This window comes from Lottia gigantea (genome assembly GCF_000327385.1).
Source record: "Lottia gigantea unplaced genomic scaffold LOTGIsca_105, whole genome shotgun sequence".
In the NCBI taxonomy this organism is placed as follows: domain Eukaryota; kingdom Metazoa; phylum Mollusca; class Gastropoda; family Lottiidae; genus Lottia; species Lottia gigantea.
In genome coordinates this window covers 713,925-741,293 of record NW_008706876.1, presented here as the reverse complement: position 1 = coordinate 741,293, position 27,369 = coordinate 713,925, and the positions used below count along the sequence as shown (strand labels likewise).

The window sequence follows — 27,369 nt, the reverse complement described above, 5'->3', positions numbered from 1 at the left end:
CAATCGAAACTGTTCGTCTATTTCAGAATTTATGGTGCCCCATGAATCAACAATGTGCCTGGAAGAAGAGTGAGTGTCGATATGGAAATTGTCCACGATATCAAGTCTGTGTCAGTGTAGGCAAGTAATTCATGTTGTATTATATTCTGCGAATGCGATGCCTTGGTATTGATAAAGACATCTCTGCCATTACTTTGTGTAAAGGACACAAATTTGTAAGCGGCAACGAGAATCATACCTTGGTGTAGGAAGTATGTGTAGTTACGCCGAAATATTAAACTGGGCGCTTCTGATCTTTAATTTTGAATTTTAGAGAGTAAGAACTTGATTTTAGTTAGTTTTCGATTCAAAATACCACACGGACAAAATTTTTATTGAATAGCTGAACAAAAAATTAAAATAAATAGGAGAAGCCTGCTTAGTGTTAAATCAAGTCACTGTCACTGTCACGCCCCCTTCTTTAGGCCAAGTCATTATGCTGACCGGAAAAAAATCAATGCTATGATGCCTACTATGATTATGAGGCTTTCAGTCTGAATGATCTCGACTACATCAAGTATGATAATGACAATTTCAGTCAGAATGATCTCAGCTATAACTAATTAGATCTCAGTTTTATGATTTTTTTGATATTTTAATTCGGGAGTTTCAATGGTGTCTTGTAAAAAAAACGCCCACGCAGGTTTAAGAAACCAAACAGCATAATTTGCCAAATATCTCACGAACTAAATGTATCCAGACTCTAGTCTTTCAGGAACAGGTAAACAATTCGAAATTCAATTTCTTCAATTCAATTCAATGCTTGACGATCTCTATAATTACCGAATTTAACAAAATCGTATCAAAATTTATAATTTAAATAGTGACGTTTTATATACTTTTGATATCAAAGGAAGTAATTCTTTGCAATGTAATTTGACTATTGAGGCTACTTATGAAATATTTTTATAACCAATTTTAGTCAAATCAGCACGACAGTGTCAAAACGATAAAAAATAGACGACAACCCATAATAAGTCTTTTGAGCACTGTAATCCGAAGCATTGCACAGAGATACAATGAGTATCTCTCAGCATAATAGGAGGTCCCTCAGGCACCACCCTTTTTCTATTCACTTCCTGATTATCCCCTTTACAATCGTCATCTCAGGCCTAATTCATATCAACCCTTCTTTCCCCACCATCGTCTCTGAACTGTCCCTGCTTTACAACTGTTCCTCCTTACCTCTCTATACTACCCTCATTTACCAATGACTCTACATCTGTCTTCACCTTGTCACTCTACCCTTTATCTCCCTACTCTGCTTCCTGATTTAATACTTCCCTTCCTCAGACCTGCATAACTGAAAGAGGGAAACCAGTATTATCTCGACCTTTAGCAGAATCGCATAATAGATGATCTACTTATTTCAGATTCTACAAATCAAGCTGATTTCGATTTGTCTACAAACGACATACCGTTTGCATTAAGTGCAGTGAACGAATACTGTCCGGGACAGACATCGAACGGACCCTGTATAGAACAATGTAGATCCAATGGTGATTGTAGAGCTAACGAATTTTGTTGCTTCAATGGTTGTGGTCATACGTGCAAGCGCAAACGCCCAAGTAAGTATCAAGAAAATTACATTGATTTATGAAAGGTGTGTGATGTCGAATAGGCTCGAGCCATAGACAGTTCTTTGGGCAATATGCAGAAGACATATTCGTAAGAACAAATTTCTGACGATAGCCTAGTATAGCTTGACATAATATTCCGGAAGTGACGTTAACTGAAACAAATAATTCTGGCGTATCAAAAGTCCTGAAAATTGAGACCAAGTCAGCTGTCACTTCCATCCATTACAGAAATTCATATTGAATTATATTTCTATCTTGAAAAATGTTACGGGATATCTGGAATCAATATATTATACTTGACACCTGTATACCTTTTAGCTGACGACAATTCACTGACAATAGATCTCATATTAGAATTATCCATTGTATTCATTGACCAAGATATGATAATCTTGACAATCTACAAGAAATCATTCTTCCTTATAATACTATATTAAGTCGCAAGATTGACCTTTGACCACAATCTGTCATCAACTAAAGGATTAATTCAAAAATATAACATGAAGGCGGAATCTGGGACATAATAATCCATATATTAAGCCTATGGAAAAGATTTAAAGGGACAGATTCATCTTCAGAAAGGACTAGACATGACGTATGGAAATCAAAATACCTTCTTTAAACTAGGAATTTCACATTTTATTTTTATATATGTCTTTTCTAAATATGAGTCTCAAGAACAATCGAGTCGTTTTAACTTTTAAACTTGGATAATTCTGGACACACAAAGATTTGAACGCTCAAATTTCGACGGCGCACAGTCATCACCATTATTTAGCTTAGCTAAAATGCCCATTTCTGAGACTAAGACAGGCCTACGATTGGTAAAATTAATGGCGAAACTGTCCCCTTAAATGCCAATGCCAAACACGGCAAACTCGTAGAGTTTCATGATATTATGATATACAATTTATATTCATTATCAGTTGAATATAGACTGGTTGGATAGCGTTTGGGTAAAAATATACCTAAAATATCCTCTATAAATTTAGAATATTTTCAATATTGTATATACATGTATACGTATATATGAAATATTTAGCAATATTATTTTTAAAGATGGGTTTCCTTATTTTTTTAGTGTTAAATTAAGCAAACTATTTGATTAATTGGTGTTTCTAATGAATTATCACGTATTCTTAATCATATCGTATTCTTATTGCATATAATTAACAGTTAACCAATCATATTTGTCAAAGTATGTAGTTTGGATAAACAAAAACGACTTTTTGACCTTTCTTGATCGGTCACTCATTGGAATTCTGCTGGTAATTATCTTCGAATTTAGCTAATTATGAATTAACATGTGAGACCATCTGGTATTTTTCCAAGTCATTAGAACACCTGTACTTTCTATTCATATAAGTAGTAGCATTTTCATTTTCATAAATGAAAATAAGGGATCCCATCTTTAAAGTTGAATTATTTAACTATATTATTTTTCTAATTTAGCATTTACAAATATATCTATTTGGATAAAATTTAAATTCAAAATCACTCTTCCGCTTTCACTTTTAATTTGATTAATATAACATAATATATACAACGTTTCTTTCAGGCCTAAAATACATGAAACAGGAAAAGAAATTAACAAGAGATAATATTTATTTATAATATTATTACATAATTTTGAAATATTAGTTAATTAATTTGTATCATAAATCATTTGACACTGTCATTAATGGATGAAAGACACGAGCTTATTTTTTTCAAAATAATTTTAAATCTCTCTGCGTTGTTAAATTAATGGAAACAAATAACGCCAAGCAGTGTACAATTAGGTATATTTAGACATGGCCGCGTCATTGATCTATTCTAATCATTGTGTTTTTAGATAGGGCCTAGCGATCGAACAATTTCATGCAAAACGCCTGTAATTTTCGATTTCCATCAGTGTAAAAGATGAAAGTTTTTGTCATAGCTTACGGCAATCCAAGCAATACCGCGCAGTGTGCAATGAAGTAAACTTTGTTAGGTAGCCTATAGACAGACTTGACGCTTGTTAAATGCTGCTCTTCGGACACACTTGACTGAAATATGGAATTGGATTGATTAAAAAGCATTTGATTTTAATAAACCATTTCTTTTCGGCCTAGTCCTAGTTGGCAGCGATCTTATCAATTATTATCATATTCCGGTACTCGGCCAGCATTCTCAGTGTGAAATCTCCTATCTCTGCAATTAAAATAATTATTTTACACAACGGACATTTTTGATTTCGAATTATATAAGTCTATTCAGACACTGACAAGAAACCCCACATAGAATACATTAATATTTTGTATGATTAAATTGCCGAGAATATCAGTATGTTTTTATGGTCTCAATGTGATTAATTATATATTATGGCTTCTCAAAGTATAGTACAATAATTTTAGATTGTTCAGGGTACTAACCACTTTTCTAGCCCCCATATAGATCTGATGTTTTACAGGTTGTTCACCGTGGTATCGACTTTTGTTATTCCAAATGCAGACATTCATTCACTCTCAATAATAAATAACCCAATATTTAATTGAGCCATTTATATCAACAATTTTGATATTATTTTCAGATTTTAATAAGTATAACGATGTGTCACAGACTTGTGGAACATGAAAATAACAAAGGACGTTTTAAAGGAACGCTTTCGTCATGACCGATAATCCTTAGTCTCAGAAACAGGATTTTTTTAGCTCAGCTATTCAGTTATAATTCAGTTCAACTCATTGTCAAAATTTGAGCCTTAAAATATATGTGTGTTCAGAATTATTCGCGTTTGAAAGTTAACATGACGACTCGTCTTTTTTCTTTGACATACTCTATAGGAAAAGAAAGTAAACTTTCTTGTTTGAAGTATATTTGGAGGAATTTTGCGATTTTCGTGCAGTTCTATATACATTCAAATCCAAGATCCAAATCTATCCCCGAAAATGTCGAACCTTTTATTGAATAACTGTTAGTTTGGGACGACATTTTTATAAAGTTTTAATTATGCTGAAACATTTTGTATTATTTTTCTTTTCAGGAAATATACAGAAGCCTGGGTCATGTCCATGGCATACACGATTTTCCAGACGTACATGTAACAGAGAATGTTTCTCGGATCTCGATTGTGACGGGCTAGACAAATGTTGTGAAACCGGATGTGGAAGTGCCTGTACAGAGCCTTGCTTTTATTGGCTTAGAACATTCCCTACTTCAACCACTGCCTGGAAATTACCACAACGTTGCTCGCGAAAACTTTATTTCTGAGCATTGTCAAATCATTAAAGGAGCAATTTGAATTTTTCCATATTCTTTTACGGCTTTGAGCGTGAAATATTTTAAACTGTATACCCACACGTAGAGGAATAAGTCCGTAGTCCAAACAATTAATTTACATTAAAACAGCAATGCTTACATTTGATGTTTTAAACGATTTTTGTTCGCCAGACAAATGTACAGAAACTATACAAATGGCATATATATTGTATCATTTAATATATTAATACCAAGTTATTTAAGTTTAAATCCAAACAGATTATCTCTTTGATATTCAGCATATGTGTTTACTCAACAGCAATAGACCTTTTACGTTTTATATGACGTTTTTCGTAAACCACGAGTTCCCGTAGCAGAAACATTAATTTAAATTTCAACACTAAGTTACTCAATCGAGCTGGATCTTCATTGCCTCTGTAGATATGTTTAGAAGAGTTGCCAAACGGGTGTAAAGTTAATGAAAACCAAAGCCCTTAGAATGTATCTTTGCGCTCACATAAACCATTTTTTCAATAGCTTGTATATAACATATGATATACAGACAGTTTTATTTAAGAAGTAATTCTAAAACAAATTCTATATAATGAGAAAAATGTCGTTAATTTTAAACGTTTTAACCAAAACAATAAATTGCGTTGTTGAAACAATTTTTTGTTGTTGAATCGTCCTACTTAAATGGTGATATTTTGATGTAAACATATTATGTACCGTATTTTATTGGATTATAAAAATTGAAATCCTTGTTCTAGTTTGAAATATCCTTTTATATTTAAACAAGGACTGGCGAAAATTGTAGTGTCAACAAAACGGCTCTGGGCAAATAAACAAACTTTGCAGATTGTTCAAATGTCGTTTTACTCAAAAAGTATCCATTATTACGTCTCTATCGACAATACCATTCAAGCCAACTCTTGAATTACAAGTGTTGATATTGAACGGGAAATAGACACGATAGTTACGTAATGTTAGCCATACTTTCGTGTTAATGAATATGATATGACCCCATTAACCTCTCCTGGAAATAGGACCCATCTGCTTGAAAAAAAAATTGGTAAAATCATCATAAAAAGTCATACCTGTGTGCCATGTTGGCAGGCAGTACTAGAAATTCACGAATATCAGATAATTACTTAAAAATACTTCAAACTAGGAATTTTACTCACTATTTCTATAAGTCTTTTCTATCACAGAGAATCTTAAAATGACGAGTGATCATTTAACATTCAATCGCAGATAATTCTGGACACACAATGGATTTGAAGGTGAGCTGTGCGCACTATTACTGATTTGCTCAGCTAAAGAAATTCCAGTTTCTGAGACTAAAGTATGATTGGTCAAAAATGGCTTACTTGTCCCTTTCAATAATGATAAGCTTTTATCTTTAAGCAATAACACAAATTTTACAAAACCTCTTTACAATCCCTTTAATAATTCTGTATGCAGTGCATGATTCACATCTTGTTGTTTGTGTTTCAACTGAAATCCGGTTTAGAAGACTATATATGTACAAGGATTTAACCAACATTATTTTGTTGTCTGAGTTAAAATGGGTAAGTTTTGTCGATTTTACTTTTTCATGTCTGTATGCTTATTCATAATTATCATATCAATCGTAATCATAGGTGGTTTCCGTGCGAATGTTTTGTCGGTGAATTGGATTTAGTGTTGAAAATCACCCAGTTCAATATTTGGCAGATTCCAATGAATTTAAATTTATTGTACAAATATCAATAGGGCTAGGGTAAAATCAATATATTGTTTCTAGTTTAGCAGTAGTTTCATTTTAAGGGGTTGTACCGAGGTCATCTTTACTTTTAATATGTATCGGGAACTCCAATAGCATTGATATTCAATGTTTTGGTAATGTTTTCGCCATAGTGACGACACATACGGCAAAGCATTTCCAACCAAAGACATCTGGCAAAAGAATTGGAATGATTCCAACAGAAGATATAATTCCCTGGATACACGAACAAACTTCCTTAAACCAATCCTCTGATAAATTCCACGTTTTTATTACTTTCAGGGTTTAACGAGATGAAAGTCTTACTAGTGTTAGTGACTCTTGTCACTCTATGTTCAGGTGCCTATTGGAATAGAACAGGCGTAGAGGGTGACCTCCCTTACAATCCACAAGATGGTTACCAGTGTTCTTACACAGTATGTTCAAGATTTATCACTGGATCAAGACGATTTCACATCATCTGCGAAAAGGGTTCCGATTCTTACGATTGCATCTACGAAGGTAATCCTCAATTGTGCCAGGGATTTAAAAATGGCGGACAACAGAGTTATTGGAATACTTTAACTGGTATGGTGGGAAGAGGCGAAGCGCATGCGTGTACTTTACGGAAGTTGAATGATGACGAGATCTGCCCACCAAAAAGAATATTTACGATGTATAGGTTACATTTTAGATATCTGGGAGGTAATGGAAGAGTCATCCCGCAGAGAAGACCTGCTCGACCCTTCTGTTCTGATGTATAATTAAACGTTCTATATAAATCAATTTTATCTGTTTGAGTCGTTTTTTTTTATTTGATATTCATTTTCGTCAAGGGGTTCAGTCATCTAATACTGCATCTTCACAAAATCAAGCCAATACGAACTTCTTCTTATACATTTATAGCTATACCCACCTTTCTTGAATCAGGAAATGTAGCAATTCCATTGGATTGTACGTCAGAGAATATAGCCAATAAGAGTCCTCGACAGAAAGACTGCAAACATTATGGCTTATTGTTTAAGACTTTCTGTCGAGGATTCTAATCAGGCTAGTAATCCAATCAAATCCCTGCATTCCGTGTTGGAGTCAAGGTATAAAACACAGTACGTTATAGCTTGACAAGTTCAATCCAACTACCAACTACTAGTACTACGACTACCAACAACTACCTAGTTTGCAATATCAGCATTCGCTGGAAGCGAACGTTAACTTGTAATCTACCTACCTACCAGCTGGACATTGTGAAGATGAGCTACCAGAAGGTAGGTTTATCCAGACTGTACAAACACAGACATTTTTGATTGGTTAGAACTTTTAGTTATATGCAATAAGAGCATAATGAAATGATTAAGAATACATGATAATTTATTAGAAACACCAATTAATCAAATAGTTTGCCTAATTTGACACTAAAAAATAAGGAAACCCATCTTTAAGGGATTGTTAAGAGGTTTTCTAAACTTTTTATATGTATCATGACATGCTGATTGCATCAATTTGCACCATTTAAATTTTTTCCGACGTTTCATGTGTATGAAATTCAAGAAAAAAGTTAGCTGTCTGGTTACTTTAACTGTCGTCAATTCTGTCGGTAAATGGAACGTAAAATTGGTATTCTGAAATTACTGGTAGAAGAGATAGAATGCCATCAAAACAAATATTATGACCCAGTTTTTCTTAAGATTTAAATAGAGAAGTTTTGATTGCCTCATGCGATCTTTATATGTAGCTCATTCGATGAGCAAATATCACAGCATCCCACGTGCATTAGTTGGTTATATTCAGCTAATCATCTGTATACTGATGTGTCAGACCCCCAACCCCACACCAATAACTCGGCCAATTTTTGCCTGAGAGGTTTTGGTTTGGGGAAAAAGTCTGAGACTAAAAGTGCTGCAACTGGCAGAGTTTTCACGGTAGGAAATTTGGAACATTACAACTTCAGATAGGTGTGTACCTTCAGTGCAAATTTCAGCTTTCTATCTCGGATAGTTGTCGAACGGCAGCCTGTAAAAGAATTGGCAGCAAGACTGTATAGCCTAGTGGCCGATCCCTGCCCTCATCTTTAAATTTTGACCCTAGAAGTATATGCACCTGTCAGGACAAACGGATGAACATATTGAATAAAAGTTAAGCCGAGCCGAGTGTCGAATTGACTCAATGCAGATTGTGTTGATAGAATTTGCCGTAGTCCATGTGCACCTACATTTTTGAACGATTTTTTTAAATATTGATCTTTGTAAAGGTGTACCCGATATCTATTCTATATATCACAATTGAGGAAAGGGTATGGTCAGATTTGTCGGGCTATATCGCATCAGTGACCAAGAATCCATCTATAGGTTGTTTTGTCGCAATGTGTAATAATATTGTTAATAAATAAAATAAGGCTATCAAAGATTTGGTCTTCACCCAAGGTGAATGGTCTGTTGTATCAGGTCGACCAATGGTTGTTAAACTTATCAATAAATAGATGGGACAAAGCTTCATTAGAGGCAGCTAATCTGACTTAACCAAAACGTCACTGTAATGCTATGGTATTTTTTTTTTTTTTTTTTTTTTAGAACGTAAGCATATTATTAAGCCAGTCAGACATTTAATTTCATCATTTTGTATCCAAACATTGGTATTTTTCCAAAAAAATATAAACACGTTTCAACAATTATGCATACACTTATAACATTCGTTTACTTTGTTCATACATATTGGAAAGTATACACGCAAATATCCTTTCAATTGTACATTGTACACTGCATGACGTTTGCACAATCAGGTGCAGAAAAGTAGGACCTTAATGTAATTTCATGGGTACTTTAGATCGAAAACAATGTATCGGCATATGAGACGATGAGATCTTATTAATTAGACTTCAGGCCCCTTCAAGGAAATGTCAGGATTCGCATCCAAAGTTTGGCGTATATCCTTAATATCGGCTGGAAAGATCCGACAGCATCCACCAATCCAGTTAGCTCCATGTTTGATCCAGTCTTCTACCATTTTAGACAGAAAGTGAAGACTTTTATCCCGTGTACACCAACTATAAAAGAAATTACACGATATAGTCGAAAGGTAGGCTTATTTTAAGGAGTTGTATGGAGAAGGTAAAAACCTACCCATCGACTGGCAGGGTGGTTTTTGACTGCAAACTACAATACACTGTTGGTACAGATACTGAGTAGACCGAACTTCATTCCTGGCTTTACTTACCCTTTACCGGGAAACCAATCCTCTCCGCTGTTAGGTTTAACTATATAAGGTTTATGGGGAGTATCTAATGGTAGAGATGATAGTAAAGATGTAATATATTGAGGATGTGTACAGTTAATACCACTAGCTATAACTTGGTCTGATTCAAACACTGCTTGTATACAATCAGCTAGCTTCTCACCATGACAAGTAGACATTCCGTCCTAAAATAATTTTTTTTTAAATCGAATGAAGTTTTTTAAGTCTAACTTTACTGTGTTTGGTTCAGCTAAAGACGTCAGTTAACGCCAAGCAGTGTCCAATTGGGAAGATTTTGTCAGGACAGCAACATTAGCGTATTCATTTTTTGCCGATTACTAACTATGAAGGTATATTGGGTCCTTGGTATATTGTCCCATCCGAACGACTCGACGCTTTTTCCGTGTCAGACTTATTGTCTTACCTTGCAGGAAAAATTGACAAATGCCTTGGAATTGGGAAATTCTTCTAAAGCTGTTAAAATTGCTTTAGCTTCTTTTAAAGCTGGAATGGTTTCAATGGCTATATAATCAGCACCGGCGTCTACCAGAGCTTTCAGTCGGGAACGATGCCAGGATGATAGCTCCTAAAAAGATACAAAATACATTCTTGCTCTCCAAGCCAGTAAAGATCAATTACAGCTGTCTTTATCAAATTTTCGGAATGGAAATATTATCACATTTGGTTCATCTGTTATTCGTCATAGGAACAAATGGGTGTGAAGATAACACGTGGAATACGTATCGAAAGCATGAGAAGAGCTCTTTGAATAAGAAGACTTACTGAAAGTGACATGGCGTCAACATAATTGCCACTATATTCTGATCCATCATGTAAACATGCTCCATATGGTCCTACAGAACCGGCCACATAACATCTCCGTCCTGTAATGAAAAAAATCTTAGCTTCATAAGTTGAAAAATCAACTTGTTACTAAGTCTCATCAAATTTGGACAAAAATGAAGCCTCTATTATGCCCAAGTCTGAAAACAGATTTGATTCGCCATGCCAACGTATAACCACGAACAGGGTCCTGACCGCAACAGCTTCCTTTTGTTCTCTTGATGTTTTTTCTGGGAGCCGCGGTGGCTAAGTGAGTTAGACGCTTGACCTTTAGGTCCAGGGTTTAATCACCGCATAGGTCGAGATGATACCTTAGGATTTTTCAACCCGGTTTGTAGGTAAAAAGGGCTAACATGGAAAAAGCGTCTAGTCGTGCGGATGGGACAATAAACCGAATCCCCGTGTGCTACACGTTAAAGATCCCTCGGCAGTTGGAAATCGAAAAAGGGCAGGCTAATGCCACTGTCCTGGCAACATTTTCCTCATCGTACCCTGCATAGCGTTTCCAGTCTTCGTTAGTCCACATGGTGCAGAAAAGTAGGACATAAAACTCCTGAACTGACTGTTGCTGGACACTGTATACGGATAGTGTACCTCGTGTTTTAGCCTCGTCAGTTCTGAAGCTTATTCTTCAAAAGTGCAATATGATGTTATCTTCATTGATGCCTTGTTGGGTCTTGAGTACACTTCCCAAGAACTCCTGGCATTCAACTGTAACTTTCACAACGGTTATTACATTAATTGCATGTGCATATCATTTTACTTACGTATTTCAAGTGGGTGACTACGTGTCGATTGATTTCTTATGATGTGTAACATACCTTGTTCTTTTTCAACCTCATCAGCAGCGGATCTAGCTAGTCTAACACTATCTTTAATCAGTTCTATTGCCTGGTGTTCAGTAAGACAAAGATGTTCTTTAAATCCCTCTACTGATGCTTGATAAGATGTTGTTATAGATATATCGGCTCCAGCTTGGTAAAACCTACGACAAAAAGAGTCTAGGGTCTGATATACATAATTTGATATTATTAGATATCCTTATGGGTTTTCCAGGGTTGCGATGAACCTACAATTTTTTCCTTACGTAGTTCTTTAGACCTGATAAATAGATGTTATAATCCACTCGTGAACGTTAGTGATATTCCATTTGCATAGTATCACGTCTGAGAAACTGGACAGGGCCACATTTTTCGAGCTACGGTTGCGATTACATTTTCGACATGTATATATAGCGTAATACCGGGCTGAGAACTTAAGGGGGCTCGATGTGGAATTTAGAGCTTATCTATTGCAGGAATGATTTAAATGATGCGGGCGTAGTGTGAACTCGATTTATAGGCTACAGCGGACAATGACACTGTCTGAGATCATTCATTTGAATGGTTTTGCGTGGAAATCCAGTGTGTTATTTGTGATGATTTCTTTTTCGAATATTGTGTCAAACTTGCAAGATGATTACAGTTTTTTTTGTGCTTCCAAATTAAAAACATCTAGGGATCCAACCTCGAACTCCAAGTTAAATTATAACGACAAACTCGAACCCTTCTGTCATATCAGAAAGATGAGTGTACTCAAATAACACTCCAGGGTTTCATCAATCTAATCTTACTGTTTGTGAACTTTCTTGATTTCATCGGGATTAGTCTTAAGAAGTGTAGCAGACCATAATGGATCATCCTGAAATTAAAAATAATTTTACTGATAACGTTATCTTCAATTAAATATACAGTATATTTAAGGAAGTGGGATTTTTCACAAAAAAAACCATGAGCGTTATCTCACGAAATAGCAATGGTGTTATTATAAAGCAAGTAAACCTGTTTGCAATCCTATGCATTTAGCCTATGTCGCGCACTATTTCACCAAAGGACCCAGAGCTTCATATTCTTTTGTATTTTGTAAGCATTGATAGGTCTATAGGCCTAATGACAATGTTCTTTTTGAAATAACCAACCTATCCAGAGCATCAAACATGTTTGGCTCTAGGCCAAAAGGAAAATTTTCAAATCTAGCTACAAATTAGCCACAGTAGGCCAAGTTGGCAATTTTGAGCTTCTATTTAGGAACATAGACAGGTGCAGATATAACACGAAAACGTGTCCTTGGTCAGAAAAAATATGTTTCCATTGTATGCGCCGAAGAGATCCGAAGACATCAAATTGTCCTCGAATAATTCAAAGATATTGATATCGTATTCTGTTATTGATGAATATGTAATGGTTTTCCAAGTTGTATTCTGTTATTGATGAAATATGTAATGGTTTTCAGGTTTTATTCTGTTATTGATGAAATATGTAATGGTTTTCAAAGTTGTATTCTGTTATTGATGAAATATGTAATGGTTTTCAGGTTTTATTCTGTTATTGATGAAATATGTAATGGTTTTCAAAGTTGTATTCTGTTATTGATGAAATATGTAATGGTTTTCAAGTTTTATGCTGTTATTGATGAGATATGTAATGGTTTTCAAAGTTGTATTCTGTTATTGATGACATAGTCTATGTAATGGTTTTCAAAGTTTTTACATTGATGTTAGTTTGTAGAGTTACACGAGTGTCCTTGACATTGAGTTAGCGTTCGGCCTTGACTTTCCTAATACTACTTTCAATTTACAGCATATTTTTTTTGTATTATGAAGATTACATTTTCTGAAGTTTATGATTGATTTTGGCTAGAACGAAATCCCGATACATGCATTTTCACTGTAATTATCAATTGTCTAAGTGTGGCAAATAGAGCGAGATAACAGTAGTGGGTAGGGCCTTATTGATTATATTTACGACGTCGTCTGGAAAATATCTCCTGTCAAAATGTAATCTGGCACTGTCACTCTTTGAGAATAGACGTAACAATACGTAAAACAAATTGAGATGCTCACATTTAGCTTATCATATCCCATTTCAATCAGTTGAGTTGCAGTTCCACCATCTAAAACAACCACATTCTCATCCGACACTAACGTTGTCGCCATTTTGAAAAATGGATTTATCTCCCTTTAATTGTATCTTAATAAGGGAGACTCTGTGATAGGGGGCGAGCGAAGCGGTAAGAACAATCAAAATTATAGTCATAGAAGTCTTCTAATGATATTTTATGATAATATCAACTCCATGAGTTTTGTGAAAGGAAGTGGTCACCTCTGATTAGGTAGAACAGCCTTGAATATGATTTAATTTAAAATGACAAATTTTTATAAATAAACAACAACAACAGTTGATAAATTACATTAATGACTCAAAAACAATATCTTCAAGTTAACAATACTTAATAATCCATGAAGTCATTATAGGGGTAATTTGAAGTCATAATAGGGGTAATATTGGCACATAACATAACATTATGGCTCAAATGCAGGAGAACTATGTGTCGGGTTTTTAATCTTCAAAGGAATATGGATAGCTGCAATTGAGATCATTTAGCAGGCCAAAATACTTATTTGGTCCATTTTAAATCGTGAACAAGTAGTATAAGTATGGCTTCACACTCTATATCATTATCAACATGTTAATGTTATACCATTTAAAGTGTCATTACTGTTGACTTTACAGATAAGGATTGTCGCTTTCACATCTTCAACGATAGATCAAGAACATATCTGTTGCATAGACAAAGGTTCTTATAAATCTAAACCACACAGATTCCATATCACCATCATGGTAGAATGGTAAACCTTATGTTTTCTTTCATCATCATGGCGTTTTATCTGGTACCAAACTATCCACTAATGTCTCTATTGTTGGTGTTTCATTTAACATTCCTGTAAAAAAAAACAGATAAACTTCATCTACTTCAATAGGTGACCTAGCATTTGAATCAAAACTGTAGCACCCTTTCATATGAAAATGAGAACGTCAGGAAAATGGACACAAGAAGATCTTTCTTGTCACTCTCTTCTAGCCTAGTGTGAAGTACAACAATGTGATTAGTGAAGCAAAGTTTAGTATTCAAACAAGTCACAGGATATTTTCAAATCTGTCTGTGACTTTTAGGGGTAGAGAAGACAATAATGTGGTATACTAACTAAAACCCAGGAGATTGATCGTTTAAGATGTTGTCAAGAACACAGATGTAAAGTATGTCTGTGCTCAAAGCATTTAGAAGCTATAAGTATACTTCCATGCTATTTAGTATATAAAATTCATGTTACCCTGTACTAAATCTTTACTAGGTTGACCTCCACCATGAGCTAGAAAATTATATCTGAACTTCTCTCCCATTGATCTATAAAATATTGAAAAAAAACATCAACCAAATTGTCTTTCTTTTTCTATCTGTACTCATTCACATCAATGAGGAGAGATGACATATCTAACATCACCAAAGCCCACAACCATATTTTGTTCAACGTAACACAGCAAATAATGTCTAAATTCCATCTCTCAACAAATGAGCTACAGTCAGTCCTATGACAACTCTCCTAAATTGGAGGGGGCTTTGCTTATAAACGAGTAGATACAGAAAAAAAAATGTTTATGGATTTAATTCATATTGAATCAAAAAATACCTGTTCAAAGGGTCCTTTTCAAAATATTTATTCCAAATCGTAGAAGCTATAGCTTTTGATAAAAGATAGGAATAATATTTAGCACCATATCCTACAAGATGTCCAAAACGTAGTTGCCACGCCTGCAATATAGAATAGTTACAAAACATAGAAGATATTATCAGAAAATGACATGAATTTCAAGGGAATATGTTTCTGCTCCAGTTTGGGCAACACTATGTTGTGTGAAATGAGGAAATTTTTTGTCAGAATAGCTGCATTAGTCTTCTCTTGTTTCATTGCCAACAGTTAGCATGCTCAGCTGGTAATTTCTTCGGCCTAGGTTAATTGCATCACTGATGGGGGAAAAGCAAGTTGAAAAATCCAAACGTTTCATCCCAACTCATACCTGGATCAAAGCCAAATATCTCTAGTTAAGTGAGCAAGCTTTCTTCGTTGAAATCATATTAAGATAATATTCAGAAACCAGACTAAAGAGGTTGTATGTTACTTACTGTTCCTTCTACATAAGGAATATCAAAATATTTAGTATGTACTTCAGCCAAGACTTTGGTTGTATCTGATGGTATTTGACTATGATAAACTTGATCTAATGCAGAGTAAAATACTTGTAACTGAGTTTCCTAAAATAGAAATAGAAAAATAGCCTAAAGATCTGTAGAATCGACTCACTTTCATTGCAAATAGTGAAAAAAAAACATGCCATACCAATTCAGAAGTGGTAAGACAGTTAAAAATTCTGCCATTGACATGCTTGAAAAGACAACTGAAAGTTTTCCCTGTAATTGAAGGAGAATGGAATGTCAGATCTTAATTTTAAAAAGTTATGACTGACATTGAGCTCTATCAGCTGGTATAACAAACTTTTGACTGCAGCATCTCATTAACTTGCAGATGTAATCTGGACTAGTACTTACATAACCAGAAAAGAGTGACTTAGAATCACATAATTTCTGTATGATATTAGAATCTAGTTTCTCCCCAGTTTTATAATGTCTAGCAAACGTTGATAATACTTGTGGATCAGACATGAAATATTCCATTAATATTGACGGTACTTCAGCAATATCTGTAGAACATCGTGTACCTGTAACAAAACATTGCTACATGCTATGAAATGAGTTTTACATCCCATCCTTTTGATGACAAGATGCTTTTTCATGTCAGTCTCTCCGCTCTACATCATTGACAGGTTTGGAAAATCTGAGTGTATTATCTTGACCTATGCTGGAAGCGGATTCCAATCCTTTTAGTGAGCTTGAGTCTCATTCAGAGAGCTACTGCAAGTCCCTGTGTTCTATACAAGTGGTTCTTCTTTTTTACCTAGTGCATGTAAAAATTTAAAGAGAAAAACTTCCTTTCTCACTTTTTGTGTACTTATTTAGCTTTATGATGGTTGATATTTCTATGAAGTGTGCAATAAGGTAAATTTTGGGAAGACAACAACACATGCATACTCTGTATTGTTTCCATCTTTCATATGTAGAGATGCTAGCAAATCTGTATAGCAATGTTGGTGAATACAGTGACCAAACCCCAGACCTCCAAGCAAGACAGCTTAAAGTCGGTAAGCCACCACAGCACCCCTTTAACTAACCTGTGACATGTTGGTATCTAGTACGTCCCAACACAGAATGCATGGCATGACCAAATTCATGGAATAAGTTATTTAACATATGCGGTGTCAGGAGACAAGGATAGGTACTATGAGGTGATGGTAAATTTAACTGTAATACTACAACTGGTAGCTGGTCGGTACCGTCCGAACGTAAACAACCACCTTGTATTGTATAGTGACAATCCTAAAAGTAATAGACAATTGAAGTGGGAATACTCAAAAATTCAAACACAGAAGACTATCTTAATCCATATCAGCTTTGGTTGTTCTCTTAAGTGAGCAAGTACCAAGACTTTGACAAAACTTTTAAATAAGTCAAGGGCAATAACTCAGAAAGCCTGCTATGAAATCAGGGATGAAAAAATCTCATGTAAGGCATCCAATAAATACGTTCAGTCTCAGTCAGAAATGAAATGCCAAATGAAAATCTTGGCTGGTTTCTGAAATGAATTTCCTTTAATGTGAACTTCAAGAGGTCAGTTTTGGTAGTAATAAAACTATGACACATACACATACAGTATAATTGTGAATACAATGCGCACCATTCTAAACTAAACCATTAAAGTGACTTTATACTCTAAAAGACAGTAGACTGTCAAACCACTTATATTCTATGCTCATATACAGTATAACTATGAATACAACGCGCACCGTTTTAAACCAAACCATTAAATATGACTTTAAACTGTAAAGGGCAGTAGACTGTCAAACCATTTTTGCTGGCATTGCACCCTGACATACAGTATAACTGTGAATATATTGCTCACTCTTCTTACTTACCTGATTTGGTTTACTAACTCGCTCAAAGAAATCACAATAAATATAACCCAATATGTTATTCTGTTCATCTATAACCTCCTGTTAAAATATAACCAAATAATGCTAATACTGAGTAATAGTAAGATACTGTAGCATACAGGGGCTTCATTTATGGTCCCATCTGAACAGCTAGACAATTTCTCTATGTTAGCGCCTCCAACCTGCATCACTGACAGGGGGAAAAACCGGTCAACAAATATGAGGGCATTATCTCAACCTATGCTGGAATTAAACTCTGGACCTTCCTATCAGCAAACTTAAGTCTACCTCCTTAAGCCATGGCCGATTCTGTACTTTTGTTAAAAACAGGGATGATGAAACCATGTTTGCATGTATGCAAAAAAAAACGAAATCCAAAACAACATATTGGTAGCAGCTAATGAACTTTTCACACTAGGAAGTATATCAATCATAAGTGAGTCAGTATTTCATAATGAAAAGTGGTATCAGGTGTCTTTATCAGCATAGAAAAATTTCAACAACACATACCAGCTTATACACATCAAAATTCCATGTTTCTCCTTTTCCAATTTCAACATGTTTCAAGGTGACACCATATAAGGATTGAACTAAATTGTTTAAACCATCCATACAAGTACCAATAGAGAAATAGGGTGCTAACTGGTTAACATCTATATCTAATACTGTTTGTCTACCTACTGCTGAATAGTAGCTTAGATCCCAATGACTAAGTTTCTACAATAGAACATGAAATCAACCATTCATTTGACATATTTTTCCATTTCAAATAAAAGGAATTAAGTACACTATTTGATAATAAATCTTGAGTAAATTCCATTGTGTTTCATGCTTTTTTGTGGGCAACTCTACTCAATTTCAATGATCTGAGCAACTTCTTTTTTAAGTCCAGTTCAGTCAATACACTTGATGGAAAAATGTGTCATAGCAATATATATTGCTCATCATTGAAGACGGCTAACTAGAAGTAGATCTCAAAAAGAATCATTCGAATAAAAACATCAATCTTATATCATTTCAATAACTTAAGACTGACCTTGTCCTTTGAACCACTTTGTCTTTTTAATTCCAATATCTTTTGATAGTCTTCTGCTGCACTGTAAAAATATTAAAAAAAATAACATAAGTTTATTGTATCAAATACACCCATTAAAGGCATCATACAATATAATAATGTTTATCTCAGTACTATAAGCATTTTAACTATTCTATAATTGTGTCGGGGTTGCATTTTGTTGGATGCAAATGTTCATGACTTCCCATGACTTCTTTAAGGATATACAAGACTCACCTTGGCTTAACTTTAGCACTAACAAGATCTAAAAATTCCATTATTTTTTCTGAAAGACAACAAATAAAATAGGTCCTACAATCAAAGATCCTGTGTCCTCCCTTACCCCTATCATCTTAACCTTTTCGCAACAATCTAAAAATTGGGTGTGGGATGGAAAACTCAAACGTACATTGCTTTGTCTCTAGAAACACGAAGGTTGAAGGATGGAACAAATGAACCTAGTGTTGATAACATTGTGCCTCTAGAAACACTATGGTTGAAGGATGGAAAAAATGAACCTACAGTTGATAACATTGTGCCTCTAGAAACACTATTGTTGAAGGATGGAACAAATGAACCTAGTGTTGATAACATTGTGCCTCTAGAAACACTATGGTTGAAGGATGGAAAAAATGAACCTACAGTTGATAACATTGTGCCTCTAGAAACACTATGGTTGAAGGATGGAAAAAATGAACCTACAGTTGATAACATTGTGCCACTAGAAACACTATGGTTGAAGGATGGAACAAATGAACCTAGTGTTGATAACATTGTGCCACTAGAAACACTATGGTTGAAGGATGGAACAAATGAACCTAGTGTTGATAACATTGTGCCTCTAGAAACACTAAGGTTGAAGGATGGAAAAAAATGAACCTACAGTTGATAACATTGTGCCTCTAGAAACACTATGGTTGAAGGATGGAAAAAATTAACCTACAGTTGATAACATTGTGCCACTAGAAACACTATGGTTGAAGGATGGACAAAATGAACCTAGTGTTGATAACATTGTGCCTCTGGCAGCATGGTGGGCCTATGATGGAAAACCAAAATGTACCTGGTGTTGCTAACATTGTGCCTCTGGCAGCACGGTGGCCGTAGGATGGAAAACCAACCAACTGTGCTAACTGATGTCTGTTATAGAGTAAATGATCTAGTCGTTTTAATTGAGTTTTATCTGGCTGGTGATATACTTTATAAGCTGCTTCTCGTACATCATCATTATAATGTTCAGAATAGGAACTAAACATCATCACATTATCACCATCTAGACTGAAACTGATAATGGATTCAATTCATTTATTTACATGTATTTGTTCAAAAACCCAATAAAACTGCAAATTGTTAACCAATTTCAGTATCTGGCCTCTGATAGTTATTATTGTTGGAGGTCCACCAAACATACATGTGTACATGTGAAAAAAAATCTTGAGATAGGCCTGGACATTGGGGTAAAATTTTTGAGACTTTTCATGCCTCAAATTGGTTGTTTTTTTATCATTAAATTAAAAAAAGCTGTAGCTTTGTACTCACAAGCCTTTAAATATTTGATATATCAAGGGAAATAACTAAGAACTTCTGTGACAAAAATCAATGAAATTAGAACTCATCTGATATACAAAATGAAATTAAAAACTGTGTTCTATATACCAAGACATCATATTCATATAACAGCTTAGTAACATGGCCCACTTGTAAATTTACACACATCAAAACCAATCAATCTTGGGAAAAAAAGGGGGAAGACAGGAAGAAAGACACTTACACATTTTTCAAATGATCTGGCAAGTTGGATTTCAAACAAACACTTGGATTTTCTAAACCTTGTAAAAAAAGTCTTTCTGATACCATTATTGCTTCGTTTAATCTAACAAACTTCTTACGCTGCAAAAAAAAAACATAAGAGACATTTATTTTGCATTTCAAAAGTGTTCAATGAGAAAAAACTGTTGTCATTAACCAACTCCTTTACAAGTTTCAATTATTGAGGGATCTTTCATGAGCACAGTTTGTAATAAAACGAGCCTCAGCTCACTGCTTTAAAAAAAATAACAATTTGTCCATGTCCATCCAAAAAAGCGCATCAGGTTGTGACAAATTGGCATAAGCCTTGGTTTGTTTTTATAAACTTTATTTTTATTCTGTAAAATCATATTTAGAGTTAAAATAAATAAACTATTAAACCAAAATGGTATCAGGAGCAAACTATGTTGAATAAAAGGTATGATCACATGAAAGACATTACAGAAAAAGTCTATACATCCTTTTCTAGTGAAATTTCAACACAAAACCTGAAACATGTTGTTACTCAAGAGTCATTGCTGAAGTTTGACAAGTAGTATTATTTATATCTATATTGATCAAATAAAGAATATTAAACCTTTTCTTCAGGGAGATGAATACCACTCTGTTCAAAATCAGACAGGAATAATTCAGCTACTCTGTGGTCTATGTCATCAGTTTGAATTATATCTCCCTCCTCTATCACTCTCTTTAACGCATCATATATATCCGTATTTGTGTTCAATCTGTAACAAGAAATAGAGTACCATTGGCAATATTCATTCTGGATGGTGGATCATATTCTTGGTTAGATCAACTAAGCATTTTTATTCTTTTGTATGGAATTAATCAAGGAATCTCATACACCATATTAATGTTCTAGGTGTTCTTGGTGTATCAAGGTTATCAAACTTAAGAGAAACAAATGAACTTACTCTTCTATTAGACCAGAAAGTCTGTACCTACAATCTTCAGCAGCGGTTGCAAACTTAGTACAAGGGTGTATTGTCTGGACACAATCTGCCTAAAAACATGAGAAAAACATGTACCAGAAAAGAAATGTGGTATCTTGAGTGAAAATTCCTGCAGGTTACCAGAGAAACTACATGCTAGTTAGCTTGTCCTGAGTTCTCAAATAGAAATTACAAATCATTCAGAATTTATTGTATGCTTACCAAATCAGCCACCTTGCATATGCAATTTGACAATTCATCAAAAATGACAACTAGTTTTCGACTGCGTTGTTTCTTGATGATTTCTTTAACAAGTTTTTCAATTTGAACAGTGGCATTTTCTTGTAAAACATAAAAACCTTCAGGAGAACTTAAATCTGGAACTTGAAATAATCCCTAAAAATGAAACAAATTTATAATATCTAAAGGAATCATAAAGAGGTTTTTCAATTGTATAGGGGAAACTAACAGCATCTATATGTACCATTCAAATTTTCAATCAAACCACTGTGGTTCTTGTAATTATTATGTCACTATTGCAAAGGGCCTTATATAATATTAACAGCTTTTGCGATAGTGACATAATGAAATGATTTTTAGTATACTCTACAATTGTAAGAACCACAATTGTCTAAAAATTGGAATGCTGCAAATCCATGCTGTTAGTGTCCTGATACACATAAAAACTTTTTAAAATGTCTTTAATATTCACTTTCCCAATTGATAAAGTAAAAATCAATTCTAGGAATGCTTCTGACTTTTCACAATCAAAATTAGAAAGACTATATCACGATACGGGTATTTGTTGTGATATATTTAAGTATGGTTTTTGAAACCAAAATTTTTTTTATTAACATCTTAAATTTTTTTTTAAAATGTTACAAAAAACAATAAATATCTTAAAAAAAATAACTAGTCTTTAATATCATAAAAAAGCATCTGTTTCAAATATTAAGATACAAGTAGGCTACTAGTTCAAATTGTATAAATGATCTCATCTGAACAAAAATCTTAAGATACATCACAATATGGCATATTACAGTATTTTTTAATTGGGTGATATTACTAATTACAAGTATATCAGCCCTAGGCCTAGATAACTATAATCTGACATACCACATTTGCAAGTTTGAAACTTCTAGAAGGTGTTGGTTTTGTGTTGAATATTTGAGCCAAAGGTGACAACTTGGAAACATATCTTCGATCCAAATAATAAGCTGATCTATGAGCCTTTGTCAAAAACTTGATTGTTTTTAATCTCATATTTCTGAAAAATAAAGTTAAGTTATTATGCAGATTCACCATTTTTAGAGATTGATTTGGGCCTATAAATGCCAGAACTATACAAAAATCGCATAATTTCATCAAAAATACCTATAACTGGGAATCTCAATTTTTTTTTACTAATTAATGATGTATCCTTTGTCTGCAAATTAGGGTAAGCGAAAATTGTTTGTTTGATAGACAAGGTGTATAATAGGAAATACTGTATACAGATAATTTTTGATTATTCAGTATTGAACCCTTCTACATTATGGCACAGTCTTGAAGCAGGCAAGGCGAGTCAATGTACACATTAGAGATAGACATGGATTAGATGGCTAAAATTTGACGTTAAGCTGTGAACACTATTACTGATTAGTTTAGCTAAACAATTCCCATTTCAGAGGCCAACCCAAGGTACAATTCACCTCCAAAAATGGTGAACCATTGCCCTTCGAATGAACAACTTATTATGGCTATAAAGATTTAGTAAAGCAGAAACAGTAGCAGACTAAATTCAAATGTGCTGCTCACCAAATACTAAATCTTTAATTAATCTGTATATATGCACAGATATCAATTAAAGAGATGTGAAATAAATCATATAATCTAATCATATTATCATGGTTTGTAATACACTAAGAGCGGCAACAGTGACGAATATTATGCTTCATCAGGTTGGATTTGAAGTAACCTAATTTCGTGTTAACCTATTTTTCAAGCATTTCCGGAAAGGATTAATAATTTATATGTGTGACCTCGTCTGACCTACGCATTTGCTTGTTTTGATAATCATGGGTTATCTGTACAATGTCAGCTAGTAGAATGAATCCAGTAGTTTCAAGCAAGGTAAAATCTATTAATGTATACTTTGACAAACACAAAATGGCGCATTTCACTAATTACCAAACGTCACAATTTTTTATCCGTCGAATTTCCTTATAATCCCTAGCTGTAATCAGAATTCCAAGTGTCGCCTGCTAGAATGTAGTCCAACGAATGTAGTCACGTGATCAACAATTCTGTAGAACACAAAGCGGGCCATTTTCTTATGTTGTTTTATTCTAATGACTTTTAGCAATAAATTGCGCTACGTATCTTATTTTGTCAGTCACTATTTTTTCTTTGAAATCGTGGTTCTTTGAAGGAATTGTCACTAGTTATAATGAATTGATATTAAAGATAAATACTAAGAGAGGTTAATTATACCACCCGGTATCTATACAACGTGCTTTTCCCGACTTATTTATAGATCAAACATTGCACACGAAAATAGGTGACACATTTTGCCTCCATTGTCGAGTTGGTTACTCATGAAATGAGGGATTCAAAAAGAAAATTGAAACAAACGAAGTTTAATTATTATGTAGAATATCTGAGGAAACATCTAAGACATAAAAAAAAATTCTGTTTTTTTAACTTTGACAAATTCGATGCTGAATCCTTATATGCACGAAAATAGGTTACACCACTATATAAAATGAAAATAATATTTAGACTGATCTGTAGCTAGGTATTTAGTCCAAAAATAATCCAGTAAAGCGGAGTACGCGTTGGCCGCCTTGCCGTACGCGTTTTGACAATCTCTTCATAAAGTAGCAGCGTTACCCACTTATTCAGAAATAATTGATCTTCAGAGAAATATTCCTATTTAGAAGTTAAAAATGCAGATTTATCCAAAGACTTAAAAGTTCAGAAACTGTTTTAGAGGGCGCAGCCATGTTTCTCAAGGCCAGCGAGATATAACGCGACCTCGATTATCAAGTAAAATCATTAGAAGGGAAAACGATTCGTTCGTCTGGATGTCTGGTACTACTATGTACTTCCCGATTAGCTGTCATGGCTGCTGCAAAATTACCCCCTCGCGTGTTGGAAGTATTATTCTCTTTCCTTGACATATCCGATCTTAGAAATTGTTCTCTTGTGTGTAAATCTTGGTATCGATTCTTAAATGATGAAAATAATGACGTTTGGAGGTTACATTGTGTGAGAAAATTAGCAGAAGAGGCCCTAAGATCTGACATTTTGAGCAGTGTGCCAACCTACAAAGCTAAATTGAGGGCATTATTTCATTCATGGAACCCCAATGATTGCTCAAGAAACATTTATGTGAAACCTGATGGATTTACTATACATCGGAACCCTGTTGCTCAAAGTACTGATGGAGCTCGGGGGAAAATAGGCTTTAAAACTGGAAGACATTGCTGGGAAGTGTGGTTTGAGGGTCCTCTTGGCACAGTTGCTATGATAGGCTTGGCTGCCAAAGGGACACCAACCCAAAATCAAGGTTATGTCCCTTTAATTGGATGTGATGACCAAAGTTGGGGTTGGAATCTTGTAGATAATCATTTATTTCACAATGGGGATAGCCAAGGAAATTATCCACAATTAAATAACGCACCAAAATACCAGGTACGTTCTACCAGTGGACCTTTAACTATAAGGGCAGTTGCTCAAAGTTAAATGTGATCTCTGAGTTTGTTTCTAGACGCCCCAGGTGAGGGCTTGATTTGATTGATGGCATGTTGATATGACATTTGTGGTCAAGATGTTTTTGCTTAGTGCCAGTTGTCTAAAACTTCAAGAGTCTGATAGACATACAGAAATTTTGGAGTGTAAGAAGAAATATCTAAAATAGTCTGCAAAAACACATTCTTTTTATGATTTGATTATAGATCTTGAAACTTGAGTAACAACATTATTCCAGTTCTATTAGAATATTTCTAGATCTAACTTTCTATTAAATGATATTTGGGGAGCAGTGGTGGCTCAGTGAGTTAGGCCTAGTTACTTGCATACTAAGCTGAAATCCAGTGTTCAATCCCCAGGTTGAGATAACACCTTCAACTTTTACAAACCGTCTTCCTCCTGTCAGTGATGCAGTCGTAATGAATAATGTGGAAAAAGCTTAGTTTTAGTGAAATAGCAGGAACCACAGACATCTGATTGAAAATTGGAATGTTGCAGATTGATATTGTCAGAGGTCAGTGTCCCTGATACACATACAAAATTGAGACAACCTGTTTGAAATCCCTTTTACATGCCCGATTCACCTTAAAAATATAAAAGAAGTCACAGTAGTCTTTTTTGTTTGCAGGTGGGAGAAAAAATAAAAGTTATATTAGATTGTGAAGACAATACGTTAGCTTTTGAAAAAAATTTTGAATTTTTAGGTGAGTCAATTTGAAAAATGGATAATTAGACAAGCAAAGATATTTATTCACACCTAGGTTTGATTCATAACATTTACACAAGCAGTCCACTTTATTTTAGGTAGAATGAAACTAGACAGACTAAACTGGCATTGTGTTTATTAAGCTTACTGCTTAGACTTTCAAAGAATTAAGTGGACTGGTTGTATTTATATTATGAGTCATTCTTGAATTGGACTTGGTTATGTATAAATATATTTGCTGGACTTATCATTTCATTGTCTTATATGTTGACCTATGAATTGAACTTCATGATATAACAGTTACCGGTACATTTATATGGTACTGAGGCCCTTATGCTACATGCTGCTGTCCTGTCCTTTATTGTAATAGTCCCTTTTCATGTGTTACAGAAGTTTGTAAATACAGGGTTTTGATTGATTACGCCAACAAATTAAGCCAAACATAGACTATAACTCATTCAGACAAATTGTTTACAGCAGGTTTTAGAGGGCTCTGATTGGCTGCATCTGCTAGCATCAGTCCAATCAAATAGCTATATTTACAAACTTTCAAGATACAGGAAAGGTGGCTATTTGAGTCAAGATATTAAACGCAGCTTGGAAAAGCTTGACACTGTGAAGATGCACTCCATGGTGCTGTCTGTCTTCATTAGCACAATCAGAAGCACGTTTGTAGGACATTAAATATCTCTGTGTCTTTTTCAATGTTATACACTTTATCTACTTTCAGGGGTGGCCTTTCGAGGTTTACCAGACACACATTTATACCCTGCAGCATCAGCTGTTTATGGTAACACTGAAGTCTCTATGATTTATTTAGGACCACCTTTAGACGGTTGACAGTGTTTCTACTTAGGCAGCTGAAAAAATAAATTTCTAATATTCCATTCATTATATGAACAGATAATTGTATATATTGTACATTGTTTCCAACACTGTTATATGTATTACTGTTCATACTACCTTGTGTTTGACGTGAGTGAAAGTTTTATAAGGAATTAATTGTGTCGACCATTCTCTTAAAGGCCATGGTTCACCATATTCCTGGTTTCAGAAGGGGATTTGTTTAGCTAAGCTAATCAGTAATAGTGTTCACAGGTTACTGTCAAAATTTTATCCTTCTTAACACTGGGTATCCATAGTTATCTGTGTTTGAAAACTACATGGACGATTGTGTTTTTCAAGGCTGTTCCAGAATGCAGAACAGTTAAGGACTGGATAATCAAAATTTATGAGTACACCATATTTCCAATTATAGACCTTATCAACAAGACCAACATTTTTTAGGTACCATAATATCCAGGCAGAGGATAAACTATTGAAAGAATTAAAATGTGAAATTTCATGTTTGAGGTATTTTTGAAGGAATTAATTGATTTTCATACAGTTTTGATATGTATATTCAAGGCTCAAAGCAACCTTTGGAAAATGTTGAAATATGGCCTTTAACTGATCATATAACTCTCTAGGACTGTGTGAAACTGTATTACAATGAGTATAACCTTGTGTTTGATGTGAGTGCAAGTTTTATGAAAAATGAATAATGTTGACTCTCCT

General features: G+C 34.4%; 5 protein-coding genes across 5 annotated transcripts; 3 read left to right on the top strand and 2 right to left on the bottom strand.

Annotated features, from left to right (window-relative positions):
• Positions 1 to 4,592: 4,592 nt before the first annotated feature.
• On the top strand, positions 4,593 to 4,853 carry LOTGIDRAFT_136322 (hypothetical protein; the record flags this gene model as incomplete). Its single annotated transcript, XM_009046723.1, has 1 exon — positions 4,593 to 4,853. The coding sequence occupies one exon, from the start codon at positions 4,593 to 4,595 to the stop codon at positions 4,851 to 4,853; it is 261 nt and encodes an 86-aa protein (XP_009044971.1).
• Positions 4,854 to 6,408: 1,555 nt separating this feature from the next.
• Positions 6,409 to 7,349, top strand: LOTGIDRAFT_170871 (hypothetical protein; the record flags this gene model as incomplete). Its single annotated transcript, XM_009046722.1, has 2 exons — positions 6,409 to 6,412; positions 6,889 to 7,349. 2 exons carry the CDS (start codon positions 6,409 to 6,411, stop codon positions 7,347 to 7,349), a joined length of 465 nt encoding a protein of 154 aa, XP_009044970.1.
• A 2,101-nt stretch (positions 7,350 to 9,450) lies between these two features.
• On the bottom strand, positions 9,451 to 13,630 carry LOTGIDRAFT_170870 (hypothetical protein; the record flags this gene model as incomplete). The annotated part of the gene is made up of 7 exons (XM_009046721.1): positions 9,451 to 9,625; positions 9,796 to 9,998; positions 10,238 to 10,399; positions 10,597 to 10,697; positions 11,478 to 11,641; positions 12,269 to 12,336; positions 13,538 to 13,630. The coding sequence occupies 7 exons, from the start codon at positions 13,628 to 13,630 to the stop codon at positions 9,451 to 9,453; spliced, it is 966 nt and encodes a 321-aa protein (XP_009044969.1).
• A 205-nt stretch (positions 13,631 to 13,835) lies between these two features.
• LOTGIDRAFT_198714 (hypothetical protein) lies at positions 13,836 to 24,307 on the bottom strand. The gene is made up of 17 exons (XM_009046720.1): positions 24,142 to 24,307; positions 22,491 to 22,641; positions 21,597 to 21,770; positions 21,357 to 21,445; positions 21,020 to 21,167; positions 20,405 to 20,523; positions 19,697 to 19,917; positions 18,871 to 18,919; positions 18,616 to 18,676; positions 18,090 to 18,296; positions 17,562 to 17,639; positions 16,761 to 16,965; positions 16,081 to 16,250; positions 15,658 to 15,786; positions 15,164 to 15,285; positions 14,807 to 14,880; positions 13,836 to 14,416 (listed from the first exon to the last, which is right to left on the bottom strand). The coding sequence occupies exons 2-17, from the start codon at positions 22,635 to 22,637 to the stop codon at positions 14,349 to 14,351; spliced, it is 2,061 nt and encodes a 686-aa protein (XP_009044968.1). The 5' UTR covers positions 22,638 to 22,641; positions 24,142 to 24,307; the 3' UTR covers positions 13,836 to 14,348.
• A 169-nt stretch (positions 24,308 to 24,476) lies between these two features.
• Positions 24,477 to 26,710, top strand: LOTGIDRAFT_223940 (hypothetical protein; the record flags this gene model as incomplete). Its single annotated transcript, XM_009046719.1, has 3 exons — positions 24,477 to 25,049; positions 25,735 to 25,810; positions 26,543 to 26,710. The coding sequence occupies 3 exons, from the start codon at positions 24,477 to 24,479 to the stop codon at positions 26,650 to 26,652; spliced, it is 759 nt and encodes a 252-aa protein (XP_009044967.1). The 3' UTR covers positions 26,653 to 26,710.
• Between the last annotated feature and the right edge of the window lie 659 nt (positions 26,711 to 27,369).

Excerpts from the sequence above, each read along its gene's own strand:
- LOTGIDRAFT_198714 (XM_009046720.1), bottom strand. The coding sequence starts at position 22,637 with ATGAGATTAAAAACAATCAAGTTTTTGACAAAGGCTCATAGATCAGCT. Across the intron at positions 18,297-18,615 it reads AAAGTGGTTCAAAGGACAAG|AAACTTAGTCATTGGGATCT; the intron begins GTCAGTCTTAAG and ends GTTCTATTGTAG. Across the intron at positions 14,881-15,163 it reads GAAAAGGACCCTTTGAACAG|ATCAATGGGAGAGAAGTTCA; the intron begins GTATTTTTTGAT and ends AATATTTTATAG.